Source organism: Pituophis catenifer, unplaced genomic scaffold (assembly GCF_029215685.1).
Source record: "Pituophis catenifer annectens isolate HBS135680 unplaced genomic scaffold, rPitCat1.0.hap2 SCAF_12, whole genome shotgun sequence".
Lineage (NCBI taxonomy): Eukaryota > Metazoa > Chordata > Lepidosauria > Squamata > Colubridae > Pituophis > Pituophis catenifer.
The window spans coordinates 17210503-17227234 of NW_027256892.1; the positions used below are offsets into that span (position 1 = coordinate 17210503).

Here is a 16732-nt window from a genome sequence, read left to right on the forward strand (position 1 = left end):
AGAGACAAAGAGGAAAAATTATATAGGGGGAGGGATGGGTTCCGGTTTATATATTAGTGTTATGAGTATGTAATAGGGAAGTCTGGGGGGGGGAGGGTTAGGGAGGGTTAGGGAGGATGGGAAGTTTGGGGAGGGAGGTGGGGGGATGAAAAAAGGGGTGAAAATGTAATTGTAAAACTTTTGCAATAAAAAAAAAAAAAGAACCCAAGACCCAAAATGAATTTAAATGGGGCCAGTAAAGGTCATGGATGGGTTTTCCAAATTCTGTGTTGATATAGGCTTCCAAAGTAAGGGAGATTCCTTGGATTCTTGACCTGGTCTAGCTCATAGGATTGACATCCACAGTTCCACATAGCAAATTAAAAGGAAGAAGGAAAAGAAAGACGCATCTCAAACCGGTAGAGGAATTGCAAACTGAGATGGTAAGAAGGACAGAACTTCAAACCTGAATGGGAAGAATTGATTCCAAAGAGAGAAACCAGTTGTTCCAGTTCCTGTTCTTTCTAGAAGCGATTATTTCTTCATAAATAGTTATATTGGACTCACAACCTCAGTTGTACTGGAGTCACACATTTACAGTTCTCTGAATGATTCTAACAAGAGGATATTCTTTTCTCCAGGAAGTGACTGGACCAGAATGGCAAATTTTGAGGGCCATATTCTCCCAGGGTGTTTCTTTATATTATTTGGCCTCTGGTGGTCAGTGAAATACCCGCTAAAACATATCAGCAGGACACCGAAGAAGAACAGTCACGTACAGCGGAACATCAAACATCTGGAGATCATCGAAGGGGCTGTCAAAGTTTTCTTTGCATTAGTAGGTAAGACTCACAATATGACAACTGGCTTAAGTTATTTGAAGCAGTGGTGGTTTCAAATTTTTTACTACCGGTTCTGTGCGTGTGGCTTTGTGGGCATGGCTTTGTGGGCATAGCAGTGGAAGGATACTGTAAAATCTCCATTCCCACCCCATGCCAGGGGAAGGTTACTGCAAAATCCCCATTTCCTCCCGATCAACTGGGACTTGGGAGGCAGAGAATAAATGGGGGCAGGGGCCAGTCAGAATTTTTACTACCAGTTCTCCGAACTACTCAAAATTTCTGCTACCAGTTCTCCAGAACTGGTCAGAACCTGCTACAACCAACCTCTGATTTGAGGGTAGCTGCTTATCACTCCCCTTGCTTTGAATTTGTGCATTTTAAGCAAACCAATCACCTACTTCACAGGTCTCCCTCCCTCCCCTTGGCAACTTTAAAACTCTGGCTGAAGAATTCTGGGAGTTGAGGTCCAAAGTCTTAAAGTTGCCAAGGTGGGAGACACCTGACCTACATCAAAGAAATCTGGAGGGTAAACTAAAAGTGAGGTTATTTGCGTAATTCATTGCAGCTTGCAAAATCAACATAAGAGCCTGGTGGCGCAGCAGACTAATAGCCTGTTATTAACATTCAGCTGCCTGAAATTACTGCAAGTTCGAATCTCGCCAGGCTCAAGGTTGACTCAGCCTTCCATCCTTTCTAAGGTAGGTAAATTGAGGACCCAGTTTGTGGGGGCAATAAGCTGACTTTGTATAAATATACAAAAGGATGAAGGCTATTGCTTAACGCATTGTAAGCCGCCCTGAGTCTCCGGAGAAGGGCGGTATATAAATCAAATTTTAAAAAAAAACCACTCTTCAAATTGTATCTCTGGAATTTCACAGCCAATGAGGTCAACCTGTGTAGGGTTTGTTTCTAATGAGGTGTTAAATTTACCGCTAAATGGGAATTTAAATAAGACTTGTACAAAGGAAGTGGGTTTTTGCCATATGCAGCTTTGATATGCAGTTGAATTAATAATGTTATAAATTCTGCTACTTCATTCTTTGGTAACAATCAAATTGTTTTAATGAATATATCTAGCCAATTAAGCAGCCAAATTATATCCTTAACTGCACTGTTGTCTCAAGATCCACTTAAGATTTATCATCTGAAGTAGACTTGGGGTTATTTGCTGCAGATTATGCACCCACCCACCTTTTTTTATTCCCCTGGTCGTTGCTGTTGGTTTTTTAAAATTATTTCGTGTCAATATTTTGGATATAAAAAGAAAACGTGTTGAATAAATAGATGGCGAGGTTTGCTTTCTTTTTTAGCTGAAGGTAGGGTACAAAGTCTTGCAATCAAACAAGCAGTTAGAAAGAACAGGTTGAAAGAAAAGCATTGGCTATCACTGGAAAAGCATTCCCAAAGCTTGGGAAAATTTCAACAGTTCCTGCTACATACTCACAACCACTGGTGGGTTGTCCCCGGTTTGGACCGGTTCGCAAGAACTGGGAGTAAAACCGATGGGAGGCCCCGCCCACCGCCCTGGATGTCATCATCAGTGATCTGTGCATGTGATCCCTTGGTGAACCGGTGGTAAAGGTAAGTAGAACCCACACCTGCTCACAATGCTACCTTAATTTTGCTGGTGGTATTCACGGGGTGCTTTTAAAAAAAAGTCCAGGTTAGCACCAACAAAAATGTTCTGACCCAGCCTTAGCCGAACGAAGAAACAGATTCCTTGTCCTGAAAAAAAACCCTCTTTATTTAGTTACTGTGAATTCATGGCATTCACACACAGAAAAGTCCAGGCAATAATCCTTCCAAGCGTTAATTGCAATAACAGGCCTTATCAGTCCTTGGATAATTGCCAGGCCGAGAGCTTTCAGTCGCAAAGCTGTCAATTAATTCCTGGCAAGAAGTCTCTGAGGCACAACCACCATAAGCAAATCTTCCGAAAGAAATACGAATGGTTGTCTCCTGCAACTACCACTCTGCTTTTTGCTTCTATTTATTCCCCAGCCAGGGAGGGGCCATTCAGCGTCCATGTGTGCCTTTCTTTCCGAGTCGGCCCCAGTTCCTCAGTTGTTCTCCTCTCCTGACAGCTCTGCGCATATGCACATCTGGAACAGGCCCCAGCTGTTCTTCCCCACTTATCTCCAACTCCGAAGGCAGCTGGGAAATGTCGGACGGCCCTGGCTCTATCTCTGCTTCCAACGCAGAGCATCCATCAGAGCCTTCCCCAGACTCCAGGACTGGCCCAAGTTCCTCCCCAAGTTCCTCATTGTTTGAGTCTGCTGCCAGCTCTGCTGGCAGCTGGCAGGCCACAACAAAAGGTGATGGAAGCTCTACCTGTTTTGGATGTGTGTCACACCTCAACGTTTTAAAAACTCTATGGAGATTCTGAGTCATCCAGGACCTGGTTGTCCCAAAGGTGCTTCTTTCAAGAGGCAATTGGCCTTTCTGGTTTTTCTTCGCTTCTCATCCAAGAAGCTTCTTCAGATGAGAAGCGAAACATTTTCAAAGAAAAACCAGAAATGCCAATTGCCTCTTGAAAGAAGCACCTTTGGGGTACACCCTGTGACATCGCTGGGCTTTACCCTGTTTCTTTCCCTTCGGATGAAACTTCCCTAACAGATCTATTCAACTTTGGTCTCTGTTGAACAGGGCTTTTTGCTGACCAGTTCGTCCCCAACGGACCCCACCTGTATCTCTACAGCGGGCAACCACACCATTGGGTGAAGCTGATGAACTGGCAACATTCCACCATGTATTTATTCTTTTTGATCTCTGGAGCAGTGGATATAGTCACCTATTCCTCGACCTTAATGCCTGCCGGGCTGGACCGCTTCATGCTGGGCATTGCACTCTTTGTGGAAGGTAGGCACAAATGGAGAGGCAGTAGTAAAGTACAGGTAGTCCTCAACTTGCAACAGTTCATTTACTGACCATTCAAAGTAACTACGGCACTGGGGGAAAAAGTGACTTACAACCGTTTTTCAAACTTGCAACCTTTGTAGCATCCCTACGATCATGTGATCAAAATTCAGGTGCTTGGCAACTGATACAGATACAGATTAACAGAGTTGGAAGGGACCTTGTAGGTCATCTAGTCCAACCACCCGCCCAAGCAGACCCAACACCATTTCTGACAGATGGCAGTCCAGTCTCTTCTTGAAAGCTTCCAGTGATGAAGCTTCCACAACTTCCAAAGGCAACTTCTGTTACATCGGTTGATTGTTCTCACTGTCAGAAAATTTCTCCTTATTTCCAGGTTGAATCTCTCCTGGATCAGTTTCCATCCATTATTCCTTGTCTGGCCTTCGGGTGCTTTGGAAAATAGCTTGACTCCCTCCTCTCTGTGGCAGCCCCTCAAGTATTGGAACACTGGAGTCATGTTTGCCCTGATCCTTCTCTTCTCTTCACTAGACTAGCCATGCCCAAACTTCATATGTTTTAGCTTCCAGTCCCCTGATCATCTTGGTTGCTTTTCTCTGCACTCTTTCTAGAGTCTCAACATTTTTTTTTATATTGTGGTGACCAAAACTGGATTCAGTATTCTAGATGTGGTCTTACTAAGGCTTTATAGGGTGGTATTAGTACCTCCCTTGATCCTGACTTGCTTGATCTTGACTCCCTTGATCTTGACTAGTCAAGACTGTTAATGCAGTTTAGGATGGCAAATAAGACCTTCTCCATGACTGCTGAGGAACATCCTGTTCTCTCTGCTTGGATGTCTTCCTTTTCTCTAATTATAGCAATAACATTTAGGTCTATGTAATGCACCATAGTGCTTTACAGCACTCTCTAGGCACTTTGCAATGTCAGCATCTTGCCCACAACAATCTAGGTCCTCATTTTATCGATCTTGAAAGGATGGAAGGCTAAGTCAACCTTGAGCTCCGTCAGGATCGTACTCCATCTTGCGGGCAGAATTTCCCTGCAATACTGCATTCTAACCACCAGGCCCCCGTCTGTGGGTTATTGAGGGTGCTGCATCATTGGAGGTTTTTAAGAAAAGATTAGACAACCATTTGTCTGAAATGGTATCGGACAGAGTTCCCCAACGTTTCTGGTTTTGCAGACCAGCAGGGGTGGGCGGGAGAGAATGGTTTGCACAAGCAGCCGGCAAGTGTGCCCATGCACAGCTCCATTTCCACTAGCAGTGTGCCCCTACCACTCATGCCAATGAAGCATGTGCGGACGAGCTCGCCTGCTGCTCGCACAAGCAGATACGCATGCCCGTATGCTCACTGGCTGTTTCCACGGTCCCGTTGCAAATCCCTCACGACCCACTAGTGGGCCATGGCCCACAGGTTGAGAACCTCTAGTATAGGATCTCCTGCTCGAGCGAGGGGTTGGACTAGAAGACCTCCAAGGTCTTTTCCAGCTCTGTTAGTCAGCATTCTGTATGTTGAGCCAATTGCTCCGTGCTTTTCGCTTGTTAAATATTTTTTTGTTTGTAGTTTATTTTACCTCTAGTTTCTGCCTATGTTGCAGGTTAATGCGCTTTCATTATCCTTATTTATTTTTATTTTTATTTTATATTGGATTTCTATACCGCCCTTCTCCCTGAGGACTCAGGGCGGTGTACAGCCAGATTAAAAAACATGCAGAACAAATATTAAAAACAATTAAAAGATATATAAATTTGGCCCAATTAAAACTCATTACCAATTAAAAACGTTTAAAACATTTAAAAAACAGTTAAAAATTTCATCTTAAGCCAGCCCGGCTTGTCTAAATAAATGGGTTTTAAGGGCGCGACGGAAGGCACCGAGGTCTTGGATTCTCCGTATCTCTGGGGGGAGCTGATTCCAGAGGGTAGGTGCCCCCACAGAGAAGGCTCTCCCCCTGGGGGTCACCAGCCTACATTGTCTGGCTGATGGCACCCCGAGGAGGCCCTCTCTGTGGGAGCGCACGGGTCGATGGGAGGTCGTTGGTAGCAGCAGGCGGTCTCGAAGATAGCTAGGCCCTATGCCATGGAGCGCTTTAAAGGTGATAACCAACACCTTGAAGCGCACCCGGAAGACAACTGGGAGCCAGTGCAGCTCGCGCAGGAGCGGTGTTACATGGGAGCGCCATGCTGCTCCCGTCACTACCCGCGCTGCTGCGTTCTGGACCAGCTGGAGCCTCCGGGTGCTCCTCAAGGGGAGCCCCATGTAGAGAGCGTTGCAATAGTCAAGGCGAGAGGTGACGAGGACGTGAGTGACTGTGCTCAGGGAATCCCGATCAAGAAAGGGCCGCAACTGGCGGATCAGGCGAACCTGACAAAAGGTCCCCCTGGTTACAGCCGTCAGGTGTTCCTCCAAGGACAGCTGCATATCCAGGAGGACTCCCAGATTGCGAGCCCTCTCTGTGGGGGCCAATGACTCGCCCCCAATAGTCAGTGATGGAGTCAACTGACTATATCGGGATGCCGGGAGCCACAGCCACTCAGTCTTGGAAGGGTTGAGCTTGAGCCTGTTCCTCCCCATCCAGATCCGTACAGCCTCCAGGCACTGGGACATCACTTCAAGGGCATCATTGGGGTGGCCTGGGGTGGAGATGTACAGCTGGGTGTCATCAGCGTACTGGTGGTATCTCACCCCAAAGCCACGGATGATCTCACCCAGCGGCTTCACATAAATGTTGAACAGGAGAGGCGAGAGGACCGATCCCTGCGGCACTCCACAAATGAGAGGCCTCGAGGTCGACCTCTGCCCCCCTGCCAACACAAACTGCGACCGGTCGGAGAGAAAGGAGGAGAACCACCGCAACACGGTGCCTCCCACCCCCAACTCTTCCAGCCGGTGCAGCATGATACCATGGTCGATGGTATCAAAAGCCGCTGAGAGGTCTAACAGGACCAGAACAGAGGAACAACCCCTGTCCCGAGCCCTCCAGAGATCATCAACCAACGCGACCAATGCCGTTTCTGTGCTGTGCCCAGACCTGAAACCCGACTGGAACGGATCTAGATAAGATGTTTCCTCCAGGAATTGCGGAAACTGTCATGCGACCACACTCTCAACAACCTTCGCCATAAAGCGAAGGTTGGAGACAGGACGATAGTTGGCCAATATTGCCGGATCCAGGGACGGCTTCTTGAGGAGAGGCCTCACCACCGCCTCTTTCAAGGCGGTGGGGAAGTAACCCTCACTCAACGAAGCGTTGATAACACCCTGAAGCCAGCCTCGTGTAACCTCCCGGGAAGCCAGTACCAACCAGGAGGGACACGGGTCCAGTAAACATGTGGCCGCACTAAGTCTCCCCAAAATCCTGTCCACATCATCAGGAGTCACAGCATCAAACTCCTCCCAGATAACATTCTCAAGACTATTCCTCGTCACCCTGCCCTGATCTACCCAGTCAGAGTCCAAATCCCCCCAGATCTGGGCGATTTTGTCATACAGGTATTGTCCGAAATCCTCCGCCCTGCCTTCTAAGGGATCCTCCCGCACTCCCGGATGGAGCAGGGCGCGGGTCACCCTAAACAGGGCGGCCGGACGATTCCCTGATGACGCAATAGAGGCGGAAAAGTAGTTAGACTTTGCCGTCTCTATCGCCACTAGGTAGGCCTTAATATGCGACCTTACCAGTGTTCGATCAGATTCAGCGAGACTGGCCCTCCAACCGCTCTCCAGGCGTCTTTTCCGGCGCTTCATTTCCCTCAGCTCCTCAGTAAACCAAGGAGCCGCACGGGATCGGCATCGGGTCAGAGGCCGCAAAGGCACAACTCGGTCCAAGGCCCCACCAGCCGCCCGATCCCAGGCGGCTACCAGGTCCTCGGCCGAGTCATGTGCTAGATCCTCAGGAAATGGCCCAAGCTCCATCTGGAACCTATCAGGATCCATCAGGCGCCTGGGGCGGATCCATCTAATTGGATCCGCCTCCCTGCGGCGAGGGGTCGCGGTTCGAAGATCTAGGCGAAGGAGTGAGTGGTCAGACCATGACAAGGGTTCCATGTCTATATCCCCTATAACAAGACCACTCAACCACTGGCCAGAGACAAAAATCAGATCCAGAGTGTGACCTCCCCTGTGAGTAGGGCCATGAACTAACTGGGTCAGGTCCATGGCCGTCATGGAAGCCATGAACTCCCGAGCCACCTCAGACGTTTCACCGACGGATGGCAAGTTGAAATCACCCATGACTAAAAGCCTGGGTGTATCTACTGCCACCGTGGCTATCACGTCGAGTAGCTCAGGTAGGGCTGTTGCCACGCGGCAGGGAGCCAGGTACGTAAGCAACAAGCCCATCTGAACCCCACGGCCCCACCTCACAAGGAGGGACTCACATCCGGCTATCTGAGGCACAGTGGTCTCCCTCGGACCCAGATCCTCGTTAATAATAACCGCCACCCCCCCGCCCCTCCCCTGAGCCCTCGGCTGATGGAATGCTCTGAAGCCTGGTGGGCACATTTCAACCAGAGGGACGCCACCCTCCGGGCCCAACCAGGTCTCCGTAATACCCGCCAGGTCCGCTCCTCCCTCTTGTATAAGATCGTGGATGAGGGGGGCCTTATTGACCACGGACCTGGCATTGCACAGCATCAGCCGAAGGCCCAGCTCCTGAGTATCTAAGCCACCTAGTATCCGAGCAGAGCCTTGGGGACCGGGGCAAGCAATTGCTCTCAGACAGCAAGTGCGAGCCCCCAGCACCTGATGTGGTCCCCAGCTCCCGCCATATCTGCCCCTCCCATTCACCGTGCCGATGGTACAGCCCTCATAGATATCGTCCCCCATCCCTTTCCCAATCCCTCGTCCGGTGCCCCCCGAATCGTTACCCTGTGCCGGGCACGGCTCTGACCCTGGTGGATTTCCCCCCCAATCCGCCCTAGTCGTCTTCCCAATATCTTTAAAAGAATAATTACAACCCCCTCCCCCAGAACCCCTTAAAATCTTTAAAAATTTCCCTAAAAAGCCCCATAAATTCTTCCTTGCTCCATGCCATCTCTCCGGACTCCAAAGTCCGTCATCGAGATAGGCCCTCGATAATGTGGGGGGCCAAATCTGCGAGAGGGGAGAAACTCGCAGGGCGAGGAGTTCCGACACTGAGTACATATAGCTATCAGGGGAAACAGTCCAAGGGTGGGGGACCACTGATGTTATAAGCGTAGGGAAAATTCCAGTCCATGGTCAGGCTGCCAAGCTCCACTGTCCTCTCACGACAGTGGCTAAGGAGGTGCATATCATTCGACCCCGAAAGTTTCCAGGGTGGCCGTCTCTCACCAGGCCAATCCATGGAGACTTTGAAAGAAAGCTCAAGGGTGAGGATAGCCATATTCCGCCTCCTCGGCCCCATATCCATAGAACCAGTATCCCTCCCTCCCTTATGGTTTTATTCAGTGGTTAGTTTAGGGCATTGCCTCACGACACAAGGTGTTGCCTTTTTATTTTTTTTAATTATTTTTCCTCAGGAGACCAATAAAACTGGTACTTTATGTACTCTTCCAAAACACTTCCTCAAAATGTATTTCCTTTACTACTGAAGGATTCCATTATTCGACTTTGATGTAAGGATCCTGCAGAACCAGCTTTCAAAATCCTCTTTTTTTTCTTATCGTGAACACAAATTTTGTTGATAAATTTTGTCATAAGTATACAAAGATCGCTGATAGGAAATGAAAAACACGCATTTTATCACTTTACCTATTATTTTCACCACATCCACATTTACACATACACACAAACACATCTTCCTAGCATTATTGCCGCTATGGCAGGGTACGCTTGTCGGCAAAGCCCTCTCCATCTGCTTTGATCCAGGGGTGACACCCACATATTTCATGTCCTCCTTGATGCAGTCCATCCATCTTTTCTTGGGTCTGCCATTCATTCCACCACCAACCTTGCTTATCGATGGCCGGTTTCCCTGGCTTCATCTTCCCAAGGACAACAGTCTCTTCAGCGTGCACGTGTCTGACCAATTTGTCCCGCATGGCCGATGCTGGCTGGTCCATGTCCATATCGATGGGACCAAGGGCAGCCACAAACTGAGCTTTGTGCTCCAGTAAGTGCCACCATTTTATCTGCTCCACTCCAGTGATTCAGGACCACTTTTGGCCTAGAATGTCCAACCAGAGGTCCATGATGAGGGGGGGGGTGATGGAACACGATTGCGTCCATAGGGATCACTTTTACATTGGTCACCAATTTCAGATTGCATCATCTCACGATCAGGTAATCAATTTGAATTCTGTGCCCACCACTGTTGTAGGTGATGAGATGTGTAGGCCTCTTCTTGAAGAATATGTTGGCCACTACTATCTCGTCGCGAGATCCAAACTCATTTCCACCATGACATTGGCTGTAACCATCTCTTGCTGATTCAACATGGCCATTGAGGTCAACCTCCTAATACTATGTGTTCTTCGGGACCAACAGTTCGCAGATGGGCATCCAACCTTTCCCAAAATTCATCCGTCTCTTCTTCTGGGCATCCAATTTGGGGGACATAGCATGTGACCCATTGGAGAGTAGTTTTGATTTTGATGGTCATGAATTGATCGGATATTCAACGGACATCGACAACATTGTTCCAATACTTCTCACTGATCACAATACCAACACCAATCCAAGTGCGGCTTTCTCTTTTATAATATAGTTTGTATCCTTCATCAATCTCTCGAGCTTTCACTACTTTCTGCTTCATCTCTTGGATACATGTGATGTCAGTGCAGCAGGCCTTCAGGGTTTTGGCCACTTCTCAGCTTCTCCCAGTCATTGTTCCAATATTGATGGTCTCAATATGTAGATAGACTAACTTCTTTAGCCCGTCCTGTCCAAAGATGGGTAGGCCTCAGAAATTTCCCATGTCTCTCGGGGGGGAGGGGGGTAGCATGTGTCACTTCTGGGGGATGCCCTTCTATTCAGACCCAAAATTTGTCCAACCGATAGTCCAACCAATGTGTCACTCCATCGGTTGTCGAAGGCATTTTATACATTATTATTATTATTATTATTATTATTATTATTATTATTATTATTATTATTTATTAGTACTCTTGTAACCCTGGAAAGGGACCCCTGCAAGGTATTACCAGCCAGGCCAGCCGAGCCAATTTTTTTTAAGGAGGTGTAACTCCTCCATCACTCACCCTTTGTCCTGACTTGTGACAGGCAGAGCCTGGCTTCCCAAATGTTGGGCCCAGGATGGTGGGTTTAACACAGACAGATAGATAGATAGATAGATAGATAGATAGATAGATAGATAGATAGATAGATAGATGTAGATGTAGATATATAGATGATATAGATATAGATATAGATATAGATATAGATATAGATATAGATATAGATATAGATATAGATATAGATATAGATATAGATATAGATATAGATATAGATATAGATAGACAGATATATAGACAGACAAATATATATACACATACACAAATATACTGACTGGCTGGCTAGCTGGCTGGCTGGCTGTTTGAATGACTGATTGATTGAATGACTGATTGATTTCTAATGATCACCCCATATAGGGCCTGAATTAGTAGACTAGCTTCTCCTGACCTTAGGATCAATGTCCACAAGAATGATGAAGAAATGACCCAGAGCAACAATTGCAGCAGAATGAAGAATTTTGTGAGAAGGGACAAAGGAAAAATGGAATAGCATTATTTGTTTAAAGATCAAGATTGTTAAAAGTAAAAAGGAAGAAATATAAAGCTGGTTTATTTGATCAAGGTTAAAATAGATATGTCATCTCTGATAAGACTTAATGAACTTTCGCTGACACCAGGACTGAAATGTTGAGGTTTTTATGGATTTGTTTATAGGGGACATATGAGATATGGGAAGAAGAGGTCATTTATTCTATTTTAAGAGAATGTCCAACCAAAATGGTTATACTTGTGATGAAGGAGAAAGTCTTTTCCTTTTATATATAGCATTCTTATTTTCTTCCTTTTCCAGTTTTTCTTCTGCAGTTTTTATTTTCGCTTTTTATTCTCCTTTATGCGTATTAGGTTTTTTTTTTATTGGAAATTGTAATCTTTGATGAAATTACTATAAAAATGTTAAGGTATAAAGGTTTTTCTTGAAAACAATTGTAGTTTTGAACAACTTCTGCATTTTAATAGGCTTCCTCTTCAAATATCATATCAGCCAACGGCCAATGCTTGATCAACACGTCCATTCCATGCTCCTGATAGCCATCTTTGCTGGCGTTGCCACCTGCTTCATACAAGTCTTCGTGCATGACAACATGATTCTGGACTTATTTGCAGTTTGCCTGGCCCTCTTGCAAGGAACCTGGCTTTGGCAGGTGGGCTATTTGTTCAGTTTTCTTATTGAATTAGCTTTGCTGTTGACCATGGCCAAGAAGCTAAGGTTCGAGGCAAGTTATGGGAACCCCTTTGAATCTACTATATAAAGCATGGAGTAGCTTAGAACAGACCTGAAGAGGAAGTCCAGGGCCATGTCCTCAAGCAACGGGTGAATGACCACATGGAGTGCAGCAATTAATGGTTACTGGCCAAAAGGTTTAGTGTTAGCACCTTGGTGAACATAGACCAGCTATAATGCCTTGCTGCCAATGATATCATTTGTGGTTGTGGCTTTTATCTCTCTAGCTCTTAATTTTTAAGATATTATATACAGGTATATACATATACAGCAGGGGTGAAATCCAGCAGGTTCTGACAGGTTCTGGAGAACCGGTAGCGGAAATTTTGAGTAGTTTGGAAAACCGGCAAATACCACCTCTGGCTGGCCCCAGAGTGGGGTGGGAATGGAGATTTTGCAATATTCGTCCCCCAGGAGTGGGATGGGAATGGAGATTTTGCAGTATCCTTCCCCTGCCATATCCACCAAGCCACGCTCACCAAGCCACACCACGCCCACCAAGCTATGCCCACAGAATGGTAGTAAAAAATTGTTGGATTTCAACACTGTTATACAGCCAATATGAACTGATTTGAGCATCGAAGTTTAGCTAATTCAGAGTTCCAAAGTAGTAATGTAATCATAGTTCTGTTTAAACACTGCCTCACTGGCCTCTAATCTCTTTATTAGAATATCATCAGAACTTGGACATTGTTGGGAAAGGAGAAGTGTGGGGTAAAACATATATTAAATAAGGTGTTAGATGAATTATTTTTATGCTGGACAGCTTCTAAACTCAATGTTTGCCATTCGTGCTTTACCCCAAGACTTGACATGCCTATCAATTGCATAGATCATAAATACTCTTTTTTTTTAATCCAGATAGGTTTTGTGTTGTATCCACCATGGGGAGGACCAGAATGGGATCTGAATGACCACAGCAACTTAATGTTCATCACCATGTGCTTCTGCTGGCATTTTGCCCTTGCAATCTTCATTACGGCAGTGAATTATTCCCTGGTCTATTGGTAAATTTTCTGGAATAATACATTCCTAATCAACATTATGTCCTTGAATAAAGGGGTATGCGGAGACTTGCAAAAGGAATAAAAGAATAGATGAAGGAATATAAGAAACGTTGCTTCTTCTGGTGGTTGTCCAATGACAGCATCAGCAGGGTGCTATTCAGCAGGGTTCTGAGCAGTTCTGGAGAACCGGTAGCAGAAAGTTTGAGTAGTTCGGAGAACTGGTAAATACCAACTCTGACTGGCCCCGCCCCCATCTATTCTCTGCCTCCCAAGTCCCAGCTGATCAGGAGGAAATGGGGATTTTGCACCTTCCCCTTGTTGAAAGAAATCTCCTTCTAGGTTCTAGGTTCTGCTCCAAGTGGGGAAAAAGACACTGGACACATGGAGACTGCTTGGAAAGATGGTTTAATGGTGGACAGGATCACATGGCTTGAGTTCCTGAACAGGAAAGGGGGTAGATACAGTAAATCTTCGGGTTTTTATGCTCTCTCTGGCTCTGAATTTCCTGGGGCTCAGAAAGAGTATCCTGATTGGTTTCAGACTCCCAGGGGGTGGGGGTCTTGCTGGCTGATGGTCACATGTGCTTCCCAGGTCACATGTGGTGAGTTTCTGCTGCTATTGTGTAGAGGGCTAATCCTATCTTTGTTGGATCTTTGGCAATTCCTACTATGGCTCTGTCTGAAGGAGGCAGATCTTTGTTATGTAGAATAGACTGGCCCAGGCCTTAATGGCCCATTGACAAAGGGTGGGAGGCAGGAAGGTGGGAGCTGCTTTGTCTGTAAAATATGCTTCTCCATTTCTCATGCAGGGAAATATAATATTCTGCCTTTTTCATATTTCCTAAAATATTTCACTCTTCCAGGAAAGGGGTGGGTGCTAACTTCCTACACCCTGGAGTGGGGAGGGAATGGAGATTTTGCAGTATCCTTCCCCTGGAGTGGGGTGGGAATGGAGATTTTACAGTATCTTTCCCCTTCCGTGCCCACCAAGCCATGCCACGCCCATCAAGCCACGCCCACAGAACCAGTAGTAAAAAAATTTGAAACCCACCACTGGTAGAGACTGTAGGAAGTTAGCACCCACCCCTCTCCTAGGAAAATGAGATATTTTAGGAAATATTAAAAGGGCAGAATATTTCCCCTAAAAGGGAGGCAGAAACTCAGCCCTCCCACCTTTGCCATTAAGGCCTGGGCCAGCCTATTCTACATAACAAAGATCTGCCTCCTTCAAGCAGAGCCATAGTAGGAATTGCCCAAAGCCCTTTCGTTACGTCATCACCAGCTATGCTATGCTGGCTGGAGAATTCTGGGAGTTGAAGTCCACAAGTCTTAAAGCTGCCAAGTTTGAAGACTCTGCCATAAGGAAACCTGTCTTCAGTTGGAACCATTTAAGGTCAGATAGGGCATAGCTTCCTTTTTGCAATCAGACAAGGTTTCCTCAGAGTCCGAGAAGTCAATAAGAGTATATTTCCTTCCAGAAGAAGATATTTCCTTCCAGAACATACCTACTCAGTTCCTATGTTTCCAGAATCCCATTAGGCAACTCCAGAACTTCCTTCAAAGTGGATTTCTCAAGCATCAAGTATAACATATGAATGGGGAACCTGTTTACTAAGGGCCACGTTTTTTCAAGGAGAAACTATGGGCAATGACTCCCATGGAGGTGTGGACCTGAATGAGAAATGAGTGGACCTTTCTTTCTCTCTCTTGTTTTCTCTGTTACATTTCCCCTCTCTTTCTCCTTTTCTTCCTGTTACTTCTCTTTCTGATATACCCCTTTTCTTCTTCTTCTTCTTCTTACTCACACAGTGGGTATTCAGGGTTCCAAGAAATACATCCCATTCAAGAAGAACTCTGAGGCAGGCCAGTCCCTCAAAGAACATTTTTTAATAGGACATATCAAATTGGCATATTCCTCGTGGAAAACTGGCTCTAAATTGGCGCTGGTTTCCCACCCCACCCCCCACCCCTATTAAAAGTAAAACATCACCTCCCCCCAGAGTCTCAGTCATATGGTCCAATCAGAATGCAGCCCAGTTGCTAGATGAGTTCAGTCTCCACCCTGCGGACACCTGCACGGATGTCCTTGATTCCCAGGGGAAAGAATTTTATTTAGGCTACAACACCCCAGATAATCTCTAAACCCCCTCCCTGGCCCCTTCACTCCAGGCTGTGTCAGCCCTGAATCAGTGAGAACAGAAACCTCCCTAGAAACTACAAAAAAGAAAGTGGCCACAGTTCAACCAACTTCATGGTTGACATTGGGGTGGGGTGGGGTGGGGTGGGGAGATAATAGTGTCTCCTCCTTGTAGGACAATTATCCTGGTTGTTTGCAGAAGGTTTTTGAAAGTTGAAAGCTTCTCCCAGTTTCTTTTCCACCCAAATGACCTCATAAGCAATCAGCTGAACAGAACTACAGTGGGACTAATTAAAATTATCTTATCATTGTCTACAGCTACCTGCAGAATTGTAAAAAGAGCCACAGACAAATTACGATTGGACTTGGCATACGGAAGGAAAAGAATGCACATGCTCCCCTCATAAACGAATCAGATGAAGAATAAGGCAGATGGATCGTTCAATTGCTTTTATTCATATTCGGAAACCTGAAAATGAAATAATCTTAACCATCCCAAAGATTAATCGCACCTGGAAAAAATCGAAAAGACTTTGTCTAAGTTAAGAAGCCGAAGTAGCTGGACTTCCTTTACATTTTTTTTTAAATAGTTTTTATTAAATATAAATATTAAAATATTATGAAGCAATCTGTTTTGTCAACAGTGAAAGAAACCGATCGATTTTGCACTATTACTGAAAGAAGCCACTAAATCTAATTGGGATTTGCTTATTGTAAGGGTTTTTTTTAAATCTTCAGTTACATAGACAGAATTCCCAGCCTTACAATGAATAAGCCTTCTAATTTTGCACTATCTGGACATTTGGTCCCTTAGATGTTATTTCAAATTATTGAACTTTTTTTTTTTGCATTTTTTTTTAAACAAACAAAACATAAAACATCCTTCATCCATTACAATTTCAAGCAATGTGTCGATTGGTTACAAATCCCTTGTGCTTCTTCCCCATAATCATATTTTACTAATTATCTAACTTCTCATATTATCAATCTAATATATATCTTTATATCATTATTCTCATTTGTCATTCATTTAACAATGGCATTATCATTCCAAAGAAAATTATTTTCTCATTTTTCCAGTTCTTAGCAAACACAATTCTAGCCGCTGTCAATGCATTCACAATCAAACATCTCAATTCTCTATTGTATGGTTCTGGTATAATTCCTAATAAAAAATCTCTGGTTTAAAGTCTATGTGTTTGGGTTTTTTTTCATTTTTTCCAACCATGTGTGGATTTTAGTCCAATATCTTTTAGCTTCTACACATATCCACCACATATGATAATATGAGCCCGGTATCTGATGACATTTCCAACACTTTTCAGATTTGTTCTTGAACATTCTGGCTATTCTCATCGGGGGTAAATGCCACCTGTAAAATATTTTATACAAGTTTTCCTTATATGCTGTTGACATTGTCATTTTATAATTTTGCGACCACAATTTTTGCCAT

At 45.2% G+C, this 16732-nt stretch overlaps 1 protein-coding gene across 1 annotated transcript; it reads left to right on the forward strand.

The window, feature by feature from the left end:
- Positions 1 to 637: 637 nt before the first annotated feature.
- LOC139323174 (transmembrane protein 45B-like) lies at positions 638 to 15880 on the forward strand. Its single transcript, XM_070952423.1, has 5 exons — positions 638 to 821; positions 3468 to 3680; positions 11872 to 12056; positions 12998 to 13143; positions 15598 to 15880. The coding sequence occupies exons 1-5, from the start codon at positions 638 to 640 to the stop codon at positions 15704 to 15706; spliced, it is 837 nt and encodes a 278-aa protein (XP_070808524.1). The 3' UTR covers positions 15707 to 15880.
- Positions 15881 to 16732: the final 852 nt, after the last annotated feature.

Excerpts from the sequence above, each read along its gene's own strand:
- LOC139323174 (XM_070952423.1), top strand. The coding sequence starts at position 638 with ATGGCAAATTTTGAGGGCCATATTCTCCCAGGGTGTTTCTTTATATTA. Across the intron at positions 12,057-12,997 it reads AAGGAACCTGGCTTTGGCAG|ATAGGTTTTGTGTTGTATCC; the intron begins GTGGGCTATTTG and ends TTTTTAATCCAG. Across the intron at positions 13,144-15,597 it reads AATTATTCCCTGGTCTATTG|CTACCTGCAGAATTGTAAAA; the intron begins GTAAATTTTCTG and ends CATTGTCTACAG.